The sequence below is a fragment of the Zootoca vivipara genome, chromosome 3 (genome assembly GCF_965207765.1).
Source record: "Zootoca vivipara chromosome 3, rZooViv2.hap1.1, whole genome shotgun sequence".
NCBI lineage: Eukaryota > Metazoa > Chordata > Lepidosauria > Squamata > Lacertidae > Zootoca > Zootoca vivipara.
Genome location: NC_142586.1, coordinates 68,486,546 through 68,507,076, shown reverse-complemented (window position 1 = coordinate 68,507,076; position 20,531 = coordinate 68,486,546). Strand labels below are relative to the sequence as shown.

General features: G+C 40.3%; 1 protein-coding gene across 23 annotated transcripts in view; it reads right to left on the bottom strand.

Moving 5' to 3' along the window:
• The window catches only part of QKI (QKI, KH domain containing RNA binding), a 113,402-nt gene that overhangs the window by 47,667 nt on the left and 45,204 nt on the right, over window positions 1–20,531 (bottom strand). For all 23 annotated transcript variants that reach the window (XR_015949032.1, XR_004692152.3, XR_015949033.1 and 20 more), the window contains exons 3-4: window positions 16,211–16,327; window positions 3,391–3,534 (exon numbers count right to left, since the gene is read on the bottom strand). Coding sequence is in view for 16 of the 23 variants with exons in the window: in XM_035108588.3 (XP_034964479.1) it covers window positions 3,391–3,534; window positions 16,211–16,327 (261 nt within the window). In the remaining 7 variants the exon portion in view is untranslated. The remainder of the gene's footprint in view (window positions 1–3,390; window positions 3,535–16,210; window positions 16,328–20,531) is intronic.

Here is a 20,531-nt window from a genome sequence, read left to right as displayed (position 1 = left end):
TTATATGTCAGCAGTGAGGTGTTTATGTTTGCTGAATACACTAAATTGTTTAAGGTGGTTAAAACAAAAAGACTGCAATAAGCTTCAAAATGATTTCTGCAAGGCAGCTGAATGGGCAGATGCTACGTGTGCAGTGATGCAGATTAAAGCAAAACCCAATTAAATCCTCATTTCACATATACACAAATGAGGTTAGAATTGTGAATCACCAAAAAATTTGATCATGGTGGATAGCTTAATAAAAGTGTTCACCCAGTGTGCAACAGTTGTGAAATAAATCTAAGGTGGAACCACATGTGGAATATGGTGCCTCACCTGGTTGCCTCACCTGAAAAAAACCATTATTGTAGAGCTGGAAAAGGTAAAGGGCAAAGTTCAGAAATGGGCTAGATAAATTGCCCTATAAGTAAAGGGTACAATATTTGGGGAGGGGTATAGTTCAGAAAAAGCAAGTAAGGGGGAGAACATTGAAAAAGTGGATAAATATTGGTGTGGAGATGGTATTAAATCTCAGGACAATCTAATGAAGCTTAACATTGGAAAATTCAGAACAGACAAAAAGAAGTCTTCACACAACACATAGTAGCACTAGAGAGTTCTCCCCTTGACAAGATACAGTGATAGCCAACAACTTGAAACCTTTAAGAGAGAATTGCATGGACAATAATGCTATCAATGGCTACTAGTCTTGTTGACTGTACTCATGCCTCTGAGCATATGACTTGTGATTTGTGAGTCTCTGAAACCATTTGCAAATGCAGTTTCAGACCTTGGTTAAACTAGAACCCGGGTTAACCTTAATCATTTTTAGTATCAGTGCTGTAAAGGTTTAAGGGAAGAGAGATTAAGGAGGAAGAACAAGCACCTACTTCTGAGGTTGAGTCCATACTTCTAAAATAAGTGGGAGTTAACATAGAACCAGTGTAAATTTACAATGAAGCAGAGAACACTCTTAGCATAAAAAGCATTGGGAGGTTTAGTGGCAGTCTCACAAAACAAAACACTTCCATTACTTTAACATCACATTTGGGAAGTCAACCTAGCAATTTATAAAGAAGAATAATCAAGAATTATGCAAATTGTCCCTTCACACTTTTGACATTGTTAATAACAAATATGGTCCTCTCCATGTTACATATATACAGCAATAGTCATTAACATTTAGTTACAAGGTACTCAAACCACCTCTCCCTTTTCATAAATGTACGAATATTCATTCATAACCTCCTAAAGCAATAACTTGCAATGAAAATCCAATACTGAAATGAAGACAGAGAAAAACCAGCATGTGCTAAAACAATGAACAATGTAAAAAAGAATGGTTCAAATTATCAAGCAGAACTAAGCAATGATTTACACACACACACACAAACTTGATTTGCAGTGAAATTAGGAGCTGACTATCTGCAACTTGCATGCATCGCAAATATACTCTTCTTTATGCCTACCATATTCTTTATATTCTGATTTGAACCTATCATTATCTCTGGAGGAACACATTCATAATTTGAGTAACTTTTCAAAATAAATTTAACATAGCTGACTCCCAAATGAAAGCTGTACCAGTTAAAATTGCTACAATCTAAAAGTCATACACTTCCAAATGCATCAAGATCTGTTCAACTATTTGACTATGCGTTCAACACTGAAACACATGCACTTCATTGTCTGACATCAACTGGGTTAAGCTTTAAAGGGTTTTAATCAACAGATCAGCTAATCATCATATTGAGGAAAATAAAAAATATATTTATTGTTCATTATACATTCTTATGCTTCATGTGCTGTAAAAAGGGCATCTAAATTGATTTTGTAATACGCAAAAGTTTTTTTTTAATTTAATCAATTTAATAAGTTCAAAGGAAGACAGCTTCAAGTACAGTGCAATCAGTTGACAGTCCTAGTATATGTATGTTTAATATTAAGGTATCAGTTTCAAATGAAGTTCTATGAAACTATCAACCAGCTACTAAATTGTAGTTGTAAATGATGAAGAAAGCAGTTATGTATTTCTGCTCCTTTCTCTCCAATTAAGGTCTAACTATAGATAACTTCAGTGAAATTTCCTAATGTCTCAATCATTTGTTAAAAATATGAAAAAAGTATTCTGAAACATTCTGTCTAGTATAGTAATACCTTAAATTATACTGACCAAACATGTTTTTCCGTGGTACTAATGTATAATATGTACTTGATACTACTTTTTTCCTTTATATGACAAATACTTCAGCTTCATTTTAAAAACCTATCACTGAAAATTGCACTGCATTGTGCTTATCTTCCTTGTAAAAATCTCTCAAATTTCACAGAACCTGATGTTATATATGTACCATTTCTCCAACTCCAAAACTGAATACCCATGAAGTTGATTATGGAAAATTAGCACTGCTCATTCTGCTCATTCTTTCATGGAAACACTGAACAAGTTAAAGCAAAAACAGTTTGAACACCTGCAACCTTAAAGTGATCTCATTCATACATTTCTATTTCCCAGTCTTCTATGTCCTGTTGGCAATATGTAGAATTAGTAAAGACCTATTTAGTAATACCACACCAAATCAATTTTATAAAAACTTGATTCTTCACATGTGGGAGCCAAATAAATATTATGGCCACCATCAAGAAACTGGTGAGGTTTACTTGTAGTTAGGAGTTGTACGTTTCCTAAACTCTTTGTTAGGCCCCACCCACTTTAATTACACATCTTGCATAGAACCCAGATAGTTACTTTAGGTGTACCCAAGTGTTTTCTTATGGCTTTCTGAACTTTTGACATTTCTTCTCTTAACAACAACCCTCTGAAACATGCTGAATGTGCTTTTGAAAGATTCACTTTCTAATGTTTCACAAGTTTAAAAAGTACGGTAGTTTGCTTTGTTTTTATGTCAACAGCCTCACACAGTTCTCTAGATTGTGGTTAAAGATCTCTAAAATGACCCATAGTTTTCATTTATTGGAATACATTATAAATTATCCTTTTCCAATAGGAGAAATCTGACTTTTGAAAAAGTTCTAGATTTATTCCTATTAATATCCTTTATGACATTGTAGTACATCATTTTGTAGTACCCGTATATTCTGGCGTATAAGACGACTGGGCGCATAAGACGACTGGGCGTATAAGACGACCCCCAACTTTTCCAGTTAAAATATAGAGTTTGGGATATACTCGCCATACAAGAAATATGACCTGGCGTATAAGACGACCCCCGACTTTTGAGAAGGATTTTCCTGGGTTAAAAAGTAGTCTTATACGCAGGAATATACAGTACATCAAAAAATACTCCACTCTGAAACTACACTCACAAGAATGTAACCTAATCTGAATATTCTCATTCCCAATTTAAAGAACACATCATAAAACATGAATATTTCAATATATTTACTTACTGCAGGTACCAGTAATTTTTTTACTTCTTCTACAGCCCTCTTCAGTTTGATTTCTGCTCTGTTTTGAGCATCTTCCACAGTGATTAGTACATGCAGGTCTTCATTCAGATGTTCCCAGTTGGGCTTTCCTCTGTTTTGTTCTTCCTGGAAAAAAAAACACCGCCATCATATTTATTTTGAGTTGTCTTAGCTGCAAGTTTTGTTAATATACCTGATACATTTATAAGTTATAAAAATCCAAGTGCATCCAGAGAAGTAACTGATTTCTTGGTAGATGAGGGACTGTGAGAGAGAAATCAATAGTGTGTGATCTCCACATAGTTAACTTCTGGTGGAAAGTATGTGGTGGTTGTTGTGTTTGGGGTGGTGAGGCAAAGCTATATTCTCTCTTACTTTGTGTTATGCTATGCCAGTGTTATGCTATGCTCACTGGAAGGACAGATCGTGAAGCTGAGGCTCCAATACTTTGGCCACCTCATGAGAAGAGAGGAATCTTTGGAAAAGACCCTGATGTTGGGAAAGATTGAGGGCACTAGGAGAAGGGGACGACAGAGGAAAAGATGGTTGGACAGTGTTCTCGAAGCTACGAACATGAGTTTGACCAAACTGCGGGAGGCAGTGCAAGACAGGAGTGATTGGCGTGCTATGGTCCATGGGGTCACGAAGAGTCGGACACGACTAAATGACTAAACAACATGCCAGTGGCGGATTTAGGGGAGTGCAACTGGTTCACTCACAACTGGGCACAGAGCCTCAGGGCTGCCACAACTATGATTTACAGAAAAGCACAAGAGGTGAGGGGCACCAAATTTTGTTGTTGCACAGGGTGCTGCTGAAATGTGAGACCCTGGTATCCACCAGTGGCTGTGCCCCTCCCCCACACATGGCAGACATTCTGTGACATTCTGTGACTGCACTCCCTCAAAATTCAAAATGTGTCTCTCTGATATTAAAAGGTTAGTGTCCCCTGTTATAGGCAATACATGGCTGTATCCTGGGTCATTTGGTTGAAACTTCAGAAGTTTCCCCATCAAATATGAAGAGAAAATGTGGGGTGCACTCAACAGCGCTTTCTTCTGAATAGACATACTTAGGAATGGGCTGTACGTTACATACAAATGTACCACGCAAGTCTCAATTATGCTATCTGTGAAACATTTACTGACTATTTGGAAGAAGGCTTTTATAACCTTTTAGTTCATAAAAAATTGAACCAATCAGGTTATGGTCATAAGACAAAACAAATGACAAAAAGGTCAAATTCAGATTTAACACAGCTATAGCTAAGCTCGGAAAATAGACAAGAGGGAACATTTATGCACCAAGGTAGAGGAAGGAGTGTAAACCACAGATGTTCCCAGGAGCAGGGCATTTACTGTAACAGTAATTGAAATTTATCACTATTATTCTGAATAGCAGTTGACACAACACAGAATAAGTAGCATTACATCTGCACAAGTCAAACTGTCATTCAATTGGAAATCTGGTGTGTGTGTGGGGGGGGGGGGGCTTTTAAATGTGATTGTTGGTGTGACAGCAGTTCCAAGTTTACTAAGGATAAATACTTCATGGATACAAAATTATTCACCCAGAGCGTGACATGACCTTCAAGAATATTCTAACACTTGGGTTGAGGCAGGGGCAGAGTCATATGTGGGAATCTAAGGGACCACTCCGAACAAATAACCACTGCATGTTCTTTGGAAAGAAATATAATAATAATTTGACATTTCACAGTAAAGTAAAGTACAATCTAAACTTACAGCACAAAAACTCCTATGCAAACACTCCACATATTCTAAGACATAATTGCAAATCAGAAGTGACAGGCATGGAAAGATCAGACTATTGCTGATGATTTAAAGGATTTATACTACAACTTTGGAAGCAAGTAGCTAATTTGTCTACTGAAAAGTCCTACTAAGAACTGTATATAGTTCCATTCCATCCCAGTCTTTGTCCGGATGCTTCAGAAATTATCCTGAAATTATTTTTTTACAAAATTTAGTAAAAATATGGCTGTCATGAACAGCACTTATCATTTAAGCCACATTACTAGTATGCTTAAAGTGCACTGCCTATTTCAGACATCCCCAAACTTCGGCCCTCCAGATGTTTTGGACTACAATACCCATCTTCCCCGACCACTGGTCTTGTTAGCTAGGTATCATGGGAGTTGTATGCCAAAACATCTGGAGGGCTGCAGTTTGGGGATGCCTGGCCTATCTGGACAGCGTATGTATGTGTATGCAGACTTGATGAATGCACCTTCCAAAATGGTGCCAGACCCCTTCCATGGTCTTATCAAGGGGTGTAGCTGTATGGCATAGTGTGAATACATTTGCATTCATTGCTGTACAAGTACAGTCATTATTATTCATCCTGCACTTTTTAATCCTGAAATTGCCATGGGTTAGCCATGTTTCTTAAATGGCCAACCTAAGAATTGAGGAGCAAGGGCTTCTAACTCTAGCCATTGCTGTCTTGAAACGATGGAACTAAAACCACTTACACAATGGCTCTAGGTAAAGGTAAAGGACCCCTGGATGGTTAAGTCCAGTAAAAGGCGACTATGGGGTGCAGCACTCATCTCGCTTTACACAATGGCTCTATCCATATCAAGGCATATTTGACCAACTGACAGGCTTTGGAACCCCGATTCTATTTTACTTGTAAATTGAAGAAATGCAATAAAAGGTTTTGTCAATATACATTAAGTATCCCAAAGAGTTTTGATGCAAGCATTGTGTGCCACCATCTGACAAGAAGGCCACAAATTATGCACTAAGTGCAGCATTTCCTAAAGCAGAAGCAATTTTATAACATGGCATTTAAGAACACAGTGATTGTTCTACCCTCTGCTGAAGATGTGCATATTTCACAAAGCAGGTTAGCTGGGATGTTCACTGCTGACAGGAAGAGTCATCTGCAGAGAGTAACTTTACAACAAAAGATGAAGCAAGAGAAAACTGGTGTTCCATATATTTATATAATTTAGATGCTGGCGTAGCACACATAGAACACGCAATGAAGTGTTATGTGTTGAGTGGCTTTTCTGCCAGCCATGCAGTCTTTCAAATTTCTTCATTATATGACCCTTCCCCATTACTTTCTGTCCTCATCTCACACACACACCGACACTAAGCATTCTGTGGATGTTGAGCATCAGCTTGCATTAGGCTATTCAGGGAAGGTTTTGCCCCCTTATTTTTATTCAACTTGGGATTTCCCCACTCCCATATCTGTTTTCAGTTTTGATAACATAGGCATTATAACCAGAGTGGCGCAGTAATCAGAGTACTGTATTAGCCTAGGGCCTAGGAGTCAATGGTTCAAATCAATATTTAGTCACAAAGCTCAATGGACCTTGGATAACTCACAACCTAACAGTATTGTTTTGGGATTTAAAAATGGGAAACAGAACCATATACAGTGGTACCATGGTTCAGATACTTAATCCATTCCAGGAGTCCTTTCGACTCCCGAAACTGTTCGGAAACCAAGGTGCAGCTTCCAGTTGGCTGCAGGAGCTTCCTGCACTCAAATCAGAAGCTGCTGAAGCCGTGCTGGACGTTAGGCTTCCAGGTTTGCAGAGTTTTGGGAGCCAATTTGTTCGGGAGCAAAGCTGTTGGAGTAACAAGGTACCACTCTATGCCACTTTTGTTTCCTTGGAGGGAGTGGGATAACTAATAGTAACAATTCAGCACCTGGGTTCATTATTAATCTAACATGCTATGCTCTTCCCTACCTCATACATCTGTATTTGCAGCCTCAGTAGTGTGTCAATTTAACAGGCTCATAAATATTAACCTCAAATTAAGTTAAATCATGAAACTCAAGTTAAAACAGCAACATTTTAATCATGCAGCAATACTGAAAATCTCTTACTGCATATTAATCAAGTGCTCAATTTGGCTATAACATACTAAACACTAGCACCAGCAATTAAAAGGCTGAAGCACATGGCCCAAAATAACTAGAGAAATTTCAAGTACATATTATAGGACAATATCTGTATAATGAGATTATATTTCCAAGGTTTTTTTCTTTACGGCTATGGTGGTAATGAAACCATCTAAAAATGGTCTAGTTTCAAACCAGTCACTACTTAATAGGTGATCAACTAAAATAATAATAATACATATACAAAGGTCCCTGCTATTTCTTTTAAATTGGACCTCAGGGGGCTAATATCTGTGCCTTGAAGCAGCTTTACTGGTTTCCAATCTGTTTCACAGCCCAATCACTAATATGCCAAGTATTAAAATCCCCTTGTGCAACCCGGCATGTTCTGCAGCAAAACCAGTGGGGGCAGGGGGGAAGTGTGACCTTTTCTGCTCTGGTGTTCTGCCCCTGGAACTTTCTCCCAAGAGAAGCTTTTCAGTTTCAGGTAAAGATTCTATTCACTGAGGCTTTTCAGGGTGTTTAGTTTTGACTGATGGGTTTGTCCATGATTTTGTTGCTCTTTTGTTTTCATCTTATTCTGCTATGACTTATAAATCTTTATTACTACTGTATCATTCAACATTTTCTAAACTGCTTTGGGAGTTTGTATGCTTGAAAAGTTTAAAGTAGGGGTAACGTCAATGTGTTCAGGAGGAACTCCCAAAGGCGAAAGAGTTTTTGGTCTCTGATAGTTCTAAAGCCACTGAGTTCTAAAGCCACTGAGTTACTACCCAAAAAACAAAACTCCCTATTTCCACAAAAATTGAGGGTGCTATCCAATGTTATCCACAACCCAAGTAGACCTATTTAAAGCAATGGACTTAAGCAACCTAAATGCATTTATTTCAATGGTCTAGTTAGATATCACCCTGAGTATTGATCCCATTTATGTACTGTACTGTCTTTCCTGGTAGTTCTCAGATCATTAGTGCTCAACTTTGAATCAGATTCAGCTTCTAGATTTAACTCATTTTGCACCATAATTCCTGCAATAGATTACAAAAGTATTTTAGATGCATAATGATCAAGGTTCATATAAACTTCAGCTCTTTGTGTCATATTCCTTCCCTTTGGCACTGGAGTGATTGTATCTCTTGCAAGCCAGTGGTAGGGTTGATGAAGGGATGGAGCTTTCTTCCACCTCCTTTCATGTTAGTCCAGCCCACCTCTATCAGCCATTAGCTGTCTAGCTGCAATATTATAGCAAACAATTCTACAATTCTGTGATTCTGTGAAGAAATCATGTGAGAAAGGCCAGTAAAGACTATGAAATACTTATATGGCACTGTTTAAAGCTCTACTACTATTATACTTCAAGAAACAATTCCAAGAGCTTGTATGTTAGAAGTCTCGGGTTTTAGCATCAAGTTTTATGACAATGACACCAAGTGTTTTTCCTACAAAGTTCTTGTATACCTCCAAAAGGTATCTGAAATACTAATTTCTCAGCAAAAAAAAAAAAAAAACATTCTCGTACATTTCAGAGTATTCTTTGCAGAAAAACCTTTATTGCCAAGATCACAAGTTAATTGCATAATTACTGAGCAGTTCCTCAGTTATTCTAGTTGATTTCATGCTTCTAGCCCAGATAGATATATAACTATTTGCAAACTAAATCAAACATTTTCTGCTCTCTCCATAACCATTTCTAGTTCATTATTGAATACCTGGTATTATAAACATGACACACCTTGTAGTAAACACTATATTCACACAAAGAAATTCTGCTTCTAAGCATGCTTAAAGGTAAAGGTAAAAGGACCCCTGACCGTTAGGTCCAGTCGCGGACAACTGGTGCTCATCTCGTTTTACTGGCTGAGGGAACTGGCGTACAGCTTCCGGATCATGTGGCCAGCATGACTAAGCCACTTCTGGCGAACCAGAGCAGCGCATGGAAACGCCGTTTACCTTCCCGCCGGAGCAGTACCTATTTATCTACTTGCACTTTGATGTGCTTTCGAACCTGCTAGGTTGGCAGGAGCAGGGACCGAGCAAGGGGAGCTCACCCTGTCGCGGGGATTCAAACCACCGACCTTCTGGTTAGCAAGCCCTAGGCTCTGTGGTTTAACCCACAGCACCACCCGCGTCCCTTTCCTAAGCATGCTTAAAATGTATTAATTTTCTTCATCTCCAGAAAAAGAGAGGTGGCACTATCAGAGTTTAAAACAAGTTTAACTGAAAGCTGTTGTCACTGGTAGGAAGAAAAGTGCAGAGCCACTACTTCCTTAATCAAACAAAGCAGGTAATTAACAGCCATTCTGACATAGTCCCTTATCGCCAAAATACACAACACTACTCAGATCTCCTCTGTGCCAGTTGCTCTGCAACAACAAAGCAGGGCTGATGTTTCAGGGTCACATTCATTCATTCATTCATTAATACACAAGCATAACTTTATTTTCTAGACACCTATAATTAAACACAAGAGCCACCTAACTCCAATTTTCAGGCATGCTTGCATGGGAATGTGATATTTTCCCCATAAATGATTGCCTTTCATTTCGTAGTTTCAAATAACTACAGTTCACATAGTTTTGATTGCATAGCAATTAGATACACAAATAATGCAAAAATGTGGTTATGTTTTTTAGATTGTAAGCAATCAACCCTATTCTTTTTTTCTATACATACAAGCTTCTCATTAGAAGACAATTGTCTCTTACAAAACTGCCAGATGTCTTCTTCTTTAAAGTTAAGAAAATGACTAATAAACATGCAACACCATGGGTAAAATTCAACATAGCACTAAGGATACTGTTCTGCCAGCATAAGCCTTCTGTCTGCCCGCATGCTGTTCTTGACATTTTCCTGACCCTCCTGAGTGGATTTGAGAGAAAGGGGGGGGGATTCCCATCACACTAGCGGGAGTCCTTGTGCAGGCTTCAGTTAAGGGGATTGAGTGTTTGAATCTGGCCCTGTGAAACATGCTTTTTTAATATGCCTCTGAAATCATTCTAAAACTTTAAGGTTGGAGTGCACCGGGAAAATTATTCACCATGATTAAAAGCTAGACCTGTCCATCAAAATGCAAGATTCCCCACACCCTGTTCCCTCTTGGCCTCTGAGGGTTTCCACAGTCAGCATGGCTTCATCTCTCAGAAAACAAAGGGGGGTGAGGGACTGAAAATCCAGCATTTAAATAATGCTTTTGTGTGTTTCTAAATTGTTATTTTAGTGATTGGGGTTGTAATGTTTCAACAATATTACTTGGTTTTGGGGGGACTGCACACTGCTTAGAGATTTATGAAATACTGAAGCGGTATATTTCATATGCTTTTAATATGAAATATATAAATGGAAAAATTGAGGCCACAGAGCAACTTGGCAGTGTCTAGGCCAGGGCGGTCCAACTTTTAATACCAAGTGTACTCATGGGCCACGTACTGCCTTGTCTTGCATGCCCCAAAATTTGTGTGCCCACCCCACCCCTGCCTTGTACTGCCTTCCAAAAGTTGGGTAAGTTAGGCACCAGTCTTTGGGAAGCAGGTGCAAGGTTCTGGCAGCTGCTTCTTCTTTGGCGATCACTCGTATCCGAGTAAGATTGTCTTCCATAAACACGGTTTTAACAATGGGTCCGTAAGTGACTGTGGAGGCCAATTCTGTTTCCACACGTCCTTCCACAGTGGGGGCATTGGTTTCCAGGCGGGAGTTGATCACGGTGTGGATTTGCCAAGCGCGCCTTCCTCTTAGCACGTTTCTCCCTTGCGTCCTGAGATCGAGTGTCTTCAAAGCCCATGACACCTTTGGTAAAGGCTGTTCTCCAACTGGAGCGCTCGGAGGCCAGTGTTTCCCAGTTGTGTTTATACTAGATTTTTTAAAATATTTGCCTTGAGACAGTCTTTAAACCTCTTTTGTTGACCACCAGCATTACGCTTTCCATTTTTAAGTTCGGAATAGAGTACGGTAGTTGCTTTGGAAGACGATCATCAGGCATCCACATAACATGACCAGTCCAATGAAGTTGATGTTGAAGAATCATTGCTTCAACACTGGTGATCTTAGCTTCTTCCAGTACACTGATATTAGTTCGCCTGTCTTCCCAAGTGATGTGTAAAATTTTCCGGAGACACCGTTGATGGAATTTTTCGAGGAGGTGGAGATAGCGTTTATGAGTGGTCCATGTTTCACAAGCATATAGTAAGGTTGGTAGTACAATAGCTTTGTAAACAAGCATTTTGGTTTCCCTGCAAATGTCCCGGTCCTCAAACACTCTGCACTTCAATCGGGAGAAAGCCGCACTCGCAGAGCTCAGGCGATGCTGGATTTCGGCTTCAATGTTGTGGAAAGGTAACTGCCTAGGTAGGAGAAGTGATCAACATTTTCCAATGTTACACCATTGAGTTGGATTTGTGGCACTGCAGAGGGGTTGTTTTGCTTTTGTTGGTGCAGCACTTTGGTTTTTTGAATATTGAGTGATAGGCCAAGCTTTTTGTAAGCTTCTGCAAAGATATTTAGGATGGTCTGGAGGTCATCCTCTGAGCGTGCACACGCTACGTTGTCATCAGCATACTGAAGCTCTATGACGGAAGTTACGATAACCTTACTTTTTGCTTTCAGTCTGCTCAGATTGAAGAGCTTTCCATCTGTTCGATATATGATTTCTACTCCAGTGGGGAGTTTCCAGTCAACAAAGTGTAGGATCATGGCAATGAAAGTAATGAATAGAGTTGGGGCAATAACACAACCCTGTTTAACACCTGATCCCACTGTGAATGGTTCACTTTGAGCCATTGTTATCTGCAATTGTTGCTGTCATATTATCATGGAGGAGCCGAATGATGTTTACAACTTTATTTGGGCAGCCAATTTTCAGAAGGACAGTCCACAGGGCATTACGAGTTACAGTGTCGAAAGCCTTAGTCAGGTCAATAAACGCCATATACAGGGGTTGGTTTTGCTCTCTGCATTTTTCTTGAAGCTGTCGAGCAGTGAAAATCATGTCCACTGTCCCCCTAGAAGGCCGAAAACCATTTTGGGTTTCGGGAAGGGTCACCTCGGATATTACCAGACGGTTTGCTAAGATCCTTGCAAGAATTTTGCCGGCTGCAGCTAATAGAGAGATGCCTCAATAGTTTCCACAATCAATTATGTCACCTTTTTTTAAAAAAAAAAAGAGATTGATAATTTTAGCATCCCTAAAGTCTGCTGGGATCTTTTCTCATTCCCAGATTTTTTCGATGAGCTTGTGAAGTTGTTGTGTAAGCTCAATTCCGCCCACTTTGACGATTTCGGCAGGTATTCCATCAGGTCCACTGGCTTTGTTGTTTTTCATTTGGTTAATAGCTGTACACAACTCTCCCAGATTTGGAGATACTGCAAGCTCATCTCTAACTTGTTTTTGCGGAATTTGTGAGAGGACCTCAGAAGCTAGGGGGAGTTGCGATTAAGGAGATGTTGGTAATGTTCTTTCCAGCGCAGTGCAATAGCTTATTTATCTTTTAGAAGTGTGATACCATCTGCTGAGCGTGGGGGGCATATGCCATATTTATTGGTCCATATTGGTCTTTGTAGCTTTAAAGAAACTCTGTTCATCATGAGTGTCTGCTAAGTGCTGGATCTCTTGAGCTTTTTTTATCCACCAGGTGTTTTTTAGTTCTCTGGTTCTTCTTTGAACATCAGCTTTAGCATCGGCATACGTTTTTTTCTTAGTGGCACAGTTTCTATCTCTTTGCCAGATCTGAAAGGCCTTCTGTTTCTTGTCAATCATGTGTTCAATCTCACTGTCATTCTTATCAAACCAGTCCTGGTGTTTCTTGGTTTGGTATCCAATAGTTTGTTCACAAGGGGTCCGGCAGGGTCCTAGAGCCCTCCCACCTCTTTCCCAAAGCTCGGAAAGCACTAACTAGACTTTAGGAAGAAGGCAAGACTCTAGGGCCTGGTCAGAACTGTCACACCTTCTTCCCCAAGCCCAGAGCCTCAGTTACCACAAGGGTTGCATGTGGCCCTTGGGACGTGTGTTGGATCGCCATGGTCTAAGGGCTCTTGTTCGGGGCTGTGTTATTGGTTTTACTGCTGCAATTGTTTAAAATGTTTTTAAATGACTTTAATTTGTGGAATTTTAATATATTTTTGGTTTGTTTTAAATAAAAAACATAAGATGTGCCTGGAAATAGAGGAGCAGTGGGACAGAGTAGGGGGAGCAATCACAGTGGTTCAGGCCAGAGGAAGGCATGGTGTGGGAAGGTGGGGCTGGTTGGGTAAGGGGCACACAGCACAGGCAGTTGGCCATTGTGGCTGTGTGCCAATCCCTCCTCCAACCTGGGAAACTGTGGTTGTCCTGTCAGCCAACCCTCGTGTCGGTGACCGCTGTTGTCGAATGCTAGGTCATTTCAGAGTAGGACCTCCCTCATCCATGATCTGATTGTGTATGAGGAGGCTGATCTGCTCTGTATCACTGAGACCTGGGTGAGTGAGCAGGCTAGAGTTGGCTCTCACCCAACTGTGGCTACCCTGGGTATTTGGTGTAACATTAAGACAGACTTGAGGGTCGGGGAGGGGGAGTTGATGTGGTTTATAGTAATCACCGCCTCTATTTCTAGGCTCTCTATCTAGGGGTGGGGAATAGGACAGACTGGGGGTTCTGCTGGTTTACCGCCTGAGCTAACAGAGCTTGCCTTGGAGGTGGTGTTGAGGACTAAAAGACTGCTGGTTTGGTGGGGATTTAACATCCATGCTGAGGTCACTGGCTCTGGGGAGGCTCTCCCAATGTCACTGGTCCAATGCATGTGGCAAGGCCAACTGCTGGACCTTGACATGGTCAGATCACTTTCTGGTGAGATTTAGGCTTAGAGCAGTTTTCCCGCTCTGCAGAAGTGGAGGACTATGAAGATGGTCCACCCTTGGAGGCTTATGAATCCAATGGATTTCCAGGCAGCTCTGGGAGATTTTTCAGCTGATATGACTGGCACTCCTGTCAAAACCCTGGACAATTTCTGGACTATTTGAATGGCTCAAGCTATTGACAAGATAGTCCCTAAAGCACCCTCTCCCACTTCATGGAGCCCGATTGACTCCCTGTTATACTCCAGAGCTTAGGGATAGGAAACAAGCTGGGAAACTGCTTGAAGAAAAGTTCAAGCAAATGCAATCAAACACTGGGGAGGGCTCATCATCGAGCCTCTCTGGTGGCAGTGAAAGCAGCAAAGAAGGAATACTTTGCTACCTCCATTGCATCCTCACTACCCTGTTTCTCCAAAAATAAGACATACCCATAAAATAAGCCGTAGCAGTATTTCTAAGCATTTGCGCAATATAAGCCATACCCCGAAAATAAGACATAGTGATAGGCACAGTTCTGGAGGCCGCGAAGGAAGAGGCTAGGCTGGACATGTAATTAGAAATAAGACATCCCCTGAAAATAAAGGTCTCTAAAAGGTTCGCCACCACTGGACTATGCAGAAATGGCAAAACTTTCGGGAAGAATAAGAAATCAAGAAGAAAATGCTTTTAAACAGGAATGGGGGAGATATTAGGATTGTTTAAATTACTGTAAACAATTCAATATATTAGCAGGATTAATTTAAAGTCAAGCAATTAAAAGGTGATTTTGGAAGAAATCCAGAGAATAATTAAATAAAAGGAGTTAAGGGGGAGATGCAGTTTTGGAAACGATTTTACAGGAAACCAGGGAAGGAGATTGATTATTTACTGTATATTTTTATTTGTTTGTTTATATTTCCAATGTAATGTACTGCAGTGTGCCGAGTCTTAAATTGCAATCAATCTAAAGGGTTATTTATTTTTAACAGGAACCAACTGGTGCATGGTTTAAACAGCAACGTAATCCACTGATTCCACTCTGACCTTGATATTAAACCTTGGATTTACATGGTTTGTGACTGAACTAAGATTAAGTGAAGGATGGCAATATTTGTTTCACAGATAAAATAAAAAAATTCCTTCAGTAGCACCTTCAAGACCAACTAAGTTTCAGTGTATCTGATGAAGTGTGCTTGCACACAAAAGCTCATACCAAAATAAAAACTTAGTTGGTCTTTAAGGTGCTACTGAAGGAATTTTTTTATTTTGTTTTGACTCAGACCAACACGGCTACCTACCTGTTTCACAGATAGTTAATTGTGATATTTTCTAGTATGGTATCTTAAATATTTTCAAGGATAACAGCTTGTGACAATAGGGCACGGAGAGAAATACTGTAGTTGAAAAAGTTTGTAATATTATTTCAAGCATCTCAAGATATTCTATTTCAAGCAACTTTTTAGTTGGAGTAGTTTCCACCACCAAGTCATTGTCTATTTCAGAATTTAGTATCTAGCTCCGAGTTTGCCATCATTATCCCCTGAGATCACCAAATTTTATATTTTAACTAGCTGGAGCTTTGTAATTTGAACCATTTTCAAAATATGAATGTCATGTGCATCTTTCCACAGGTCACATTGCATTCAGCATGCAGAAGATGAAGCATAGAAAATAATTTAAGCTGTTTACTCAAGTAACCTATTGTCATTAGGACTCTTGCTGTTGTAATCAACCACCCAGTCATAATATATCTACAATGTCACCAAAAGTATGAACTCCAAGCCATGAAATCACTATCGGCCTTAAGTAAGTTCCCATGTCTCAACTCCTCAATTTGCTATAGGGATATTAGTACTGGCCTACTTACAATGATGTTGAAAGGATTATCAAGATAATGCATTTGAAGCTCTTTGAATACTTGATACTGTAGGCACAGTTATGAATTCTAGAGTCCTCTCCACCGAGACACACACAGTTCCCATATAGCTAAAAGCCTCAAGGTTTATTTAATCAGCATAAAATAATCATATTTACAAACAATGAATAACATATAAATAGCATAAACAAGCTCTTCTAACAAACTAGGAGTTTTTAAATTATCTTTAAATTATCTTACCTTCTTTTTGTCTCTCATGGACCCTTTGCCTCGGACCATTATCTTACATCCTGTTTCAGCCTCAAGCTGTTTAGCTGTTAGCCCTCTGGGCCCAAGGATTCTTCCAACGAAGTTGAACTGAAATTTAAAGAGGGGGAAATCACCATTTTCTTCAAAATACAGCAATAAACATTCAGATAACAATCAACATGACTGTAGTTTTAAGTACTAACAGAATCTTGTCCTAATTACTGCTACTCAATTTCCCCCAGAACAGAATATCTCTCCATCCTATATTTCACTGGTCTGTTGTCATGCTGTCGTTTGCATGACCAACCACAGGTGGCACTAAGTCCTGAAAACAATTAGGAAGAGGATGCAGCAAGATGAAGCAGGGACTAAAGGAGAAGACTAAGAGGAGGAGGCAGAAGTAGAGCAACCAAATTTAACCTCTTGGTGGGCATGGGTCCGCAGACCAGAGATTCTCCATCCCGGAGAGAGTGGATCCTCTGACCTCTGGGGCATGTAACTATTCCTGCCTGCTACAGTTGTCTTTCCAATTCTAGAGCTGGGGAGAGGAAGTGGGCATCATCCCCACAGTTGTACTAGGCTTCCAAGCAGATTTGGAGATTGCTCCTGAAACCATGCTGCATTGCCAAGACACTTGGAACACCATTACCAAGCACTATGCTTGCCAGGCCAATTTACTCTCCCAACTTCTTAATCAGAGACAAGACATACTATTTCGGGAAGTAGTTCTAGAAACGACCACTTTGTTGCCTATTAAGGCCAGCCAAACATTATGGAGTCCCCATATTTTACCTAATGCAAGCATCATTGTTCACTCTTGAATATGCAATTACTTTTGCTGCAATTCTTTTTGCATCACTGCATGCAGAGCTTTGGGAAACAAATTACAGGATTTTTAAACAAGCTGAACCACCAGCGATCTTTTTCTGCTTAATGCACATATCTGAGCTATATGTTAATTTTATATTTTATTCTGACAACTCTTAAATGTCAGTCAAATGAAAATATTACTTTTACATCCTTCGCACATCTTAACCATGAGAAAAACTAAAAATTGATAGTCACTTCTCACTATGCTCCATCAAGTAAAGACTAGCAACTACAAAAACACAAACGCAAGAACATCTTCAGTGATATACTATGAAATTAGCAGATGTTCATTTGTTAGAAAATATTATATAGCTACTTCCAACAAATAACAAGTACATTCTGAATTGTAAAATTAAATAGGTCTAGTCAACATTTCTAAATAGTGAATAATCAGATCTGATATATCATTTATATACAATGAGCTGTTACAAGAGTTGTCACCTTCAAAAACAAACAGAGCAGAAAACTACATACGTACTGAAAACACCAACACATTACTATTCTCAACTGTGATACTAACTCAGATTAAAATTAATCTATATATTTTAATTAATCTATATTAAAATTAATCTATATATCCAGTGCACCTGTCCCACAAAGGCACTCTAAATAAAGAAAAGTATGTGGGGGGGGGGGGGAATTGTTCACTATTAACAATAAAACAGCAGTTACATTAAGCTTCATATAACCATAGAACAAATTCTTCTGAAACACTGTCCAACTGCTACATTTAACAATAAGCATAATCCAGTCAATTCTACTTATTTCAATAGTCAAAGCTTAGTGTTTCTCATATTATAAGACACGTCTTATAATTTTTTTACTCGGGGGGGGTGTCTTATTTTTTTAAAAAAAATTACAGTATGGTACCTCCCCTGTCGCGGCTCGGCGCCCGGAACTGGCTGCTGCTGCGCTGCTGGGCGCGTTGTCGGCGCTTCAGCAGGGCATGCTGCTGGGTCCCGCCGGGTCGGGGCTTCACGCGGCGCGCACTGCGGCTCTTGCTGCGTCCCGCCGCCGGGGCGGGGCTTGGAGCAGCGCCAGCACCAAGCGCCACCCCGGCAGCGGGACCGGCAAGACCTGCAGCGCGCACTGCTCCAAGCCCTGACGCGGCGGCGGGACGCAGCAAGAGCCGCAGCGCGCTCAAGCTCGGGGCTTTTTTCACTCGCTCCTGCTTGGCTCCGAGCTCCCAGCGAGACTCACCGCCGCTGCTGCCTCCGCGCGCAGCAGTTCAAAGCTCCGGTGGGGCAGCCTCTTCGCAAAGGAGCTCCGGGAGGGACCAGCGAGTGGCAGCCGCGGCGGCCAATGGAGGCTCGGCCGGGTGTTTTTTGTTGTTGTTGCTGCGTCCCGCTGCGTCCCTCCTCTTCCTGTCGCGGCTCGGCGCCCGGAACTGGCTGCTGCTGCGCTGCTGGGCGCGTTGTCGGCGCTTCAGCAGGGCACGCTGCTGGGTCCCGCCGGATCGGGGCTCCACGCGGCGCGCGCTGCGGCTCTTGCCAGTCCCGCCGCCAGGTCGGGGCTTGGAGCGGCGGGCGCTGTGGCTCTTGCCAGTCCCGCCGCCGGGTCACCGCTTGGCGCAGTGCATGCTGCTGGGCATTTTGGAGGGGCAGCAGCAGCCGGTTCCGGGCGCTGACAGGCATCTTCCTCTTCCATGGCGCCATCCAGACCTGCTCCCACCACTACGGCTTATTTTGGGGGTATGTCTTATATTTCTTCAACTCAGGAAAATCCTGCCATGGCTTATTTTGTAGGGATGACTTAAAATATGAGAAACACGGTAATACTTCAATAAATCAGACAGTGCCTAAATCAAAGTAGATAGTACTGAAGATAAAAATCTTTTACTATACCAGAATTGCAAAAACAAAATAGTTTTAAATAGGCATATAGTTTTATGAAAGCAGCTGATGAATATCTAAAAGCAATGATAGTGGGAAGTCTTCATTGCCTACATGTAATGTTGTTGTTTCTTTCTCTAAGCTCAATACCAAGTATTAGCACAAAGCAGGCTTGGGCAAAACAGAAGAAACAGTGCCCCATCATTTGCTTCATGGTAGTTCTCAAGATATGTTCCTCAAAATGGCAGGATTTAAACCACCTCACAGCTGCATGAATATCAGTTTAATGTTCAAATTATGTGTGCAGCCTGTCATTATGTCTAGCAAGTGTTAGCAGCAACAAATTCTTTTGTTCCATGTTTATATGAAGAAATAGTTTGAAATCAATCTTCACAAGGATGCCGAAGCTTAAAGCCAGATAAAGCAGGATTGAGGGAAATTTACTTCCATGTCAGTTCGAATTCATATTAATTATCAGTGACTATCCCATCTACACATTCATATCAATGCAAATGTGTCCACTTTTTCCTATACAGATTATCTCTGTACTAAAAAAAAAGTGTGCATTTGTCTATGAAATGTAAGGAATCATTGTTTTTGGAAAGCATAACTTGGTGGCTATAATTTATCCATAGACTTCTGGAAGGTACTATTCCTCCTTCAGAGGAATCTGCTAGAAAAGAAGCATTGATAAGAATTCCACAATTAACATCTGAGTTGGGATCACACTGTCCATTCCATTCACTGGGTGCATTTGTCCCACCTCTGAATGTATGTGTAGCTAGGTAAATGGGAGATTTTTCAGTGCTCCAGCCTCAGGGCTGTAATGCATTGTACACTCCAGGCAGCTGAACACTTGTAGGTACAATCTACAGTTCTACAAATCCAGAAACATTTCAAGGCCAACACCTCCTCTCTAACGTGAAATAAAAATAAGACCACCTAATCAAAATTGTATTCCAAACAGTATCAAGCTAAAATAATTTACAAGTACTACTTTACAAACCAATTTCATTTCTAATTGGTCCTGAAAATCTGCTGAAAAGCTGTGCAAGTCCCTCCAACCCTTGAATGCTCAAATCACATCTATCTTTAGAAATATCACTGACAATCAATTCCAAAAACTGGATTACTGTTTATCACTGCTTCTTTAATCTGGATTACAGTATCTCTGTGATCTTGATAAAATGAGTATTCTAGATAGCAGGTGTTCTGTGCTTTAAAAGGCAAAAAACTAAAAAAAAAATTTAAAATGTAGTATGAGTTTTAGAATGAATTACTAAATCCTTTAAATCCACATTATTCACCTCTAATAACCCATGTACCAAAGAGTTGAAGCGTTTAACTGATGAACAGCTTTTCTATCTAATGTAAATATAACAGATCAAATGCATAAAGCCTGAATGGTTTTCCAGGTCAATCATGATGACGATGACAATAATAAGGGAACAGTGGTAGTAGTAAATAAAAGTGCACAGCTTTTAAAAAAAAGACTGGTGGAGTTTTTTAGGAGCAAAGTAATATCCTTCTTACATTTAATTATGTCTGTATGAGGTAGCCCAATCATGTGTGAAATATGCAGAGGGGATTTCAGAAAATAATAAATAGTA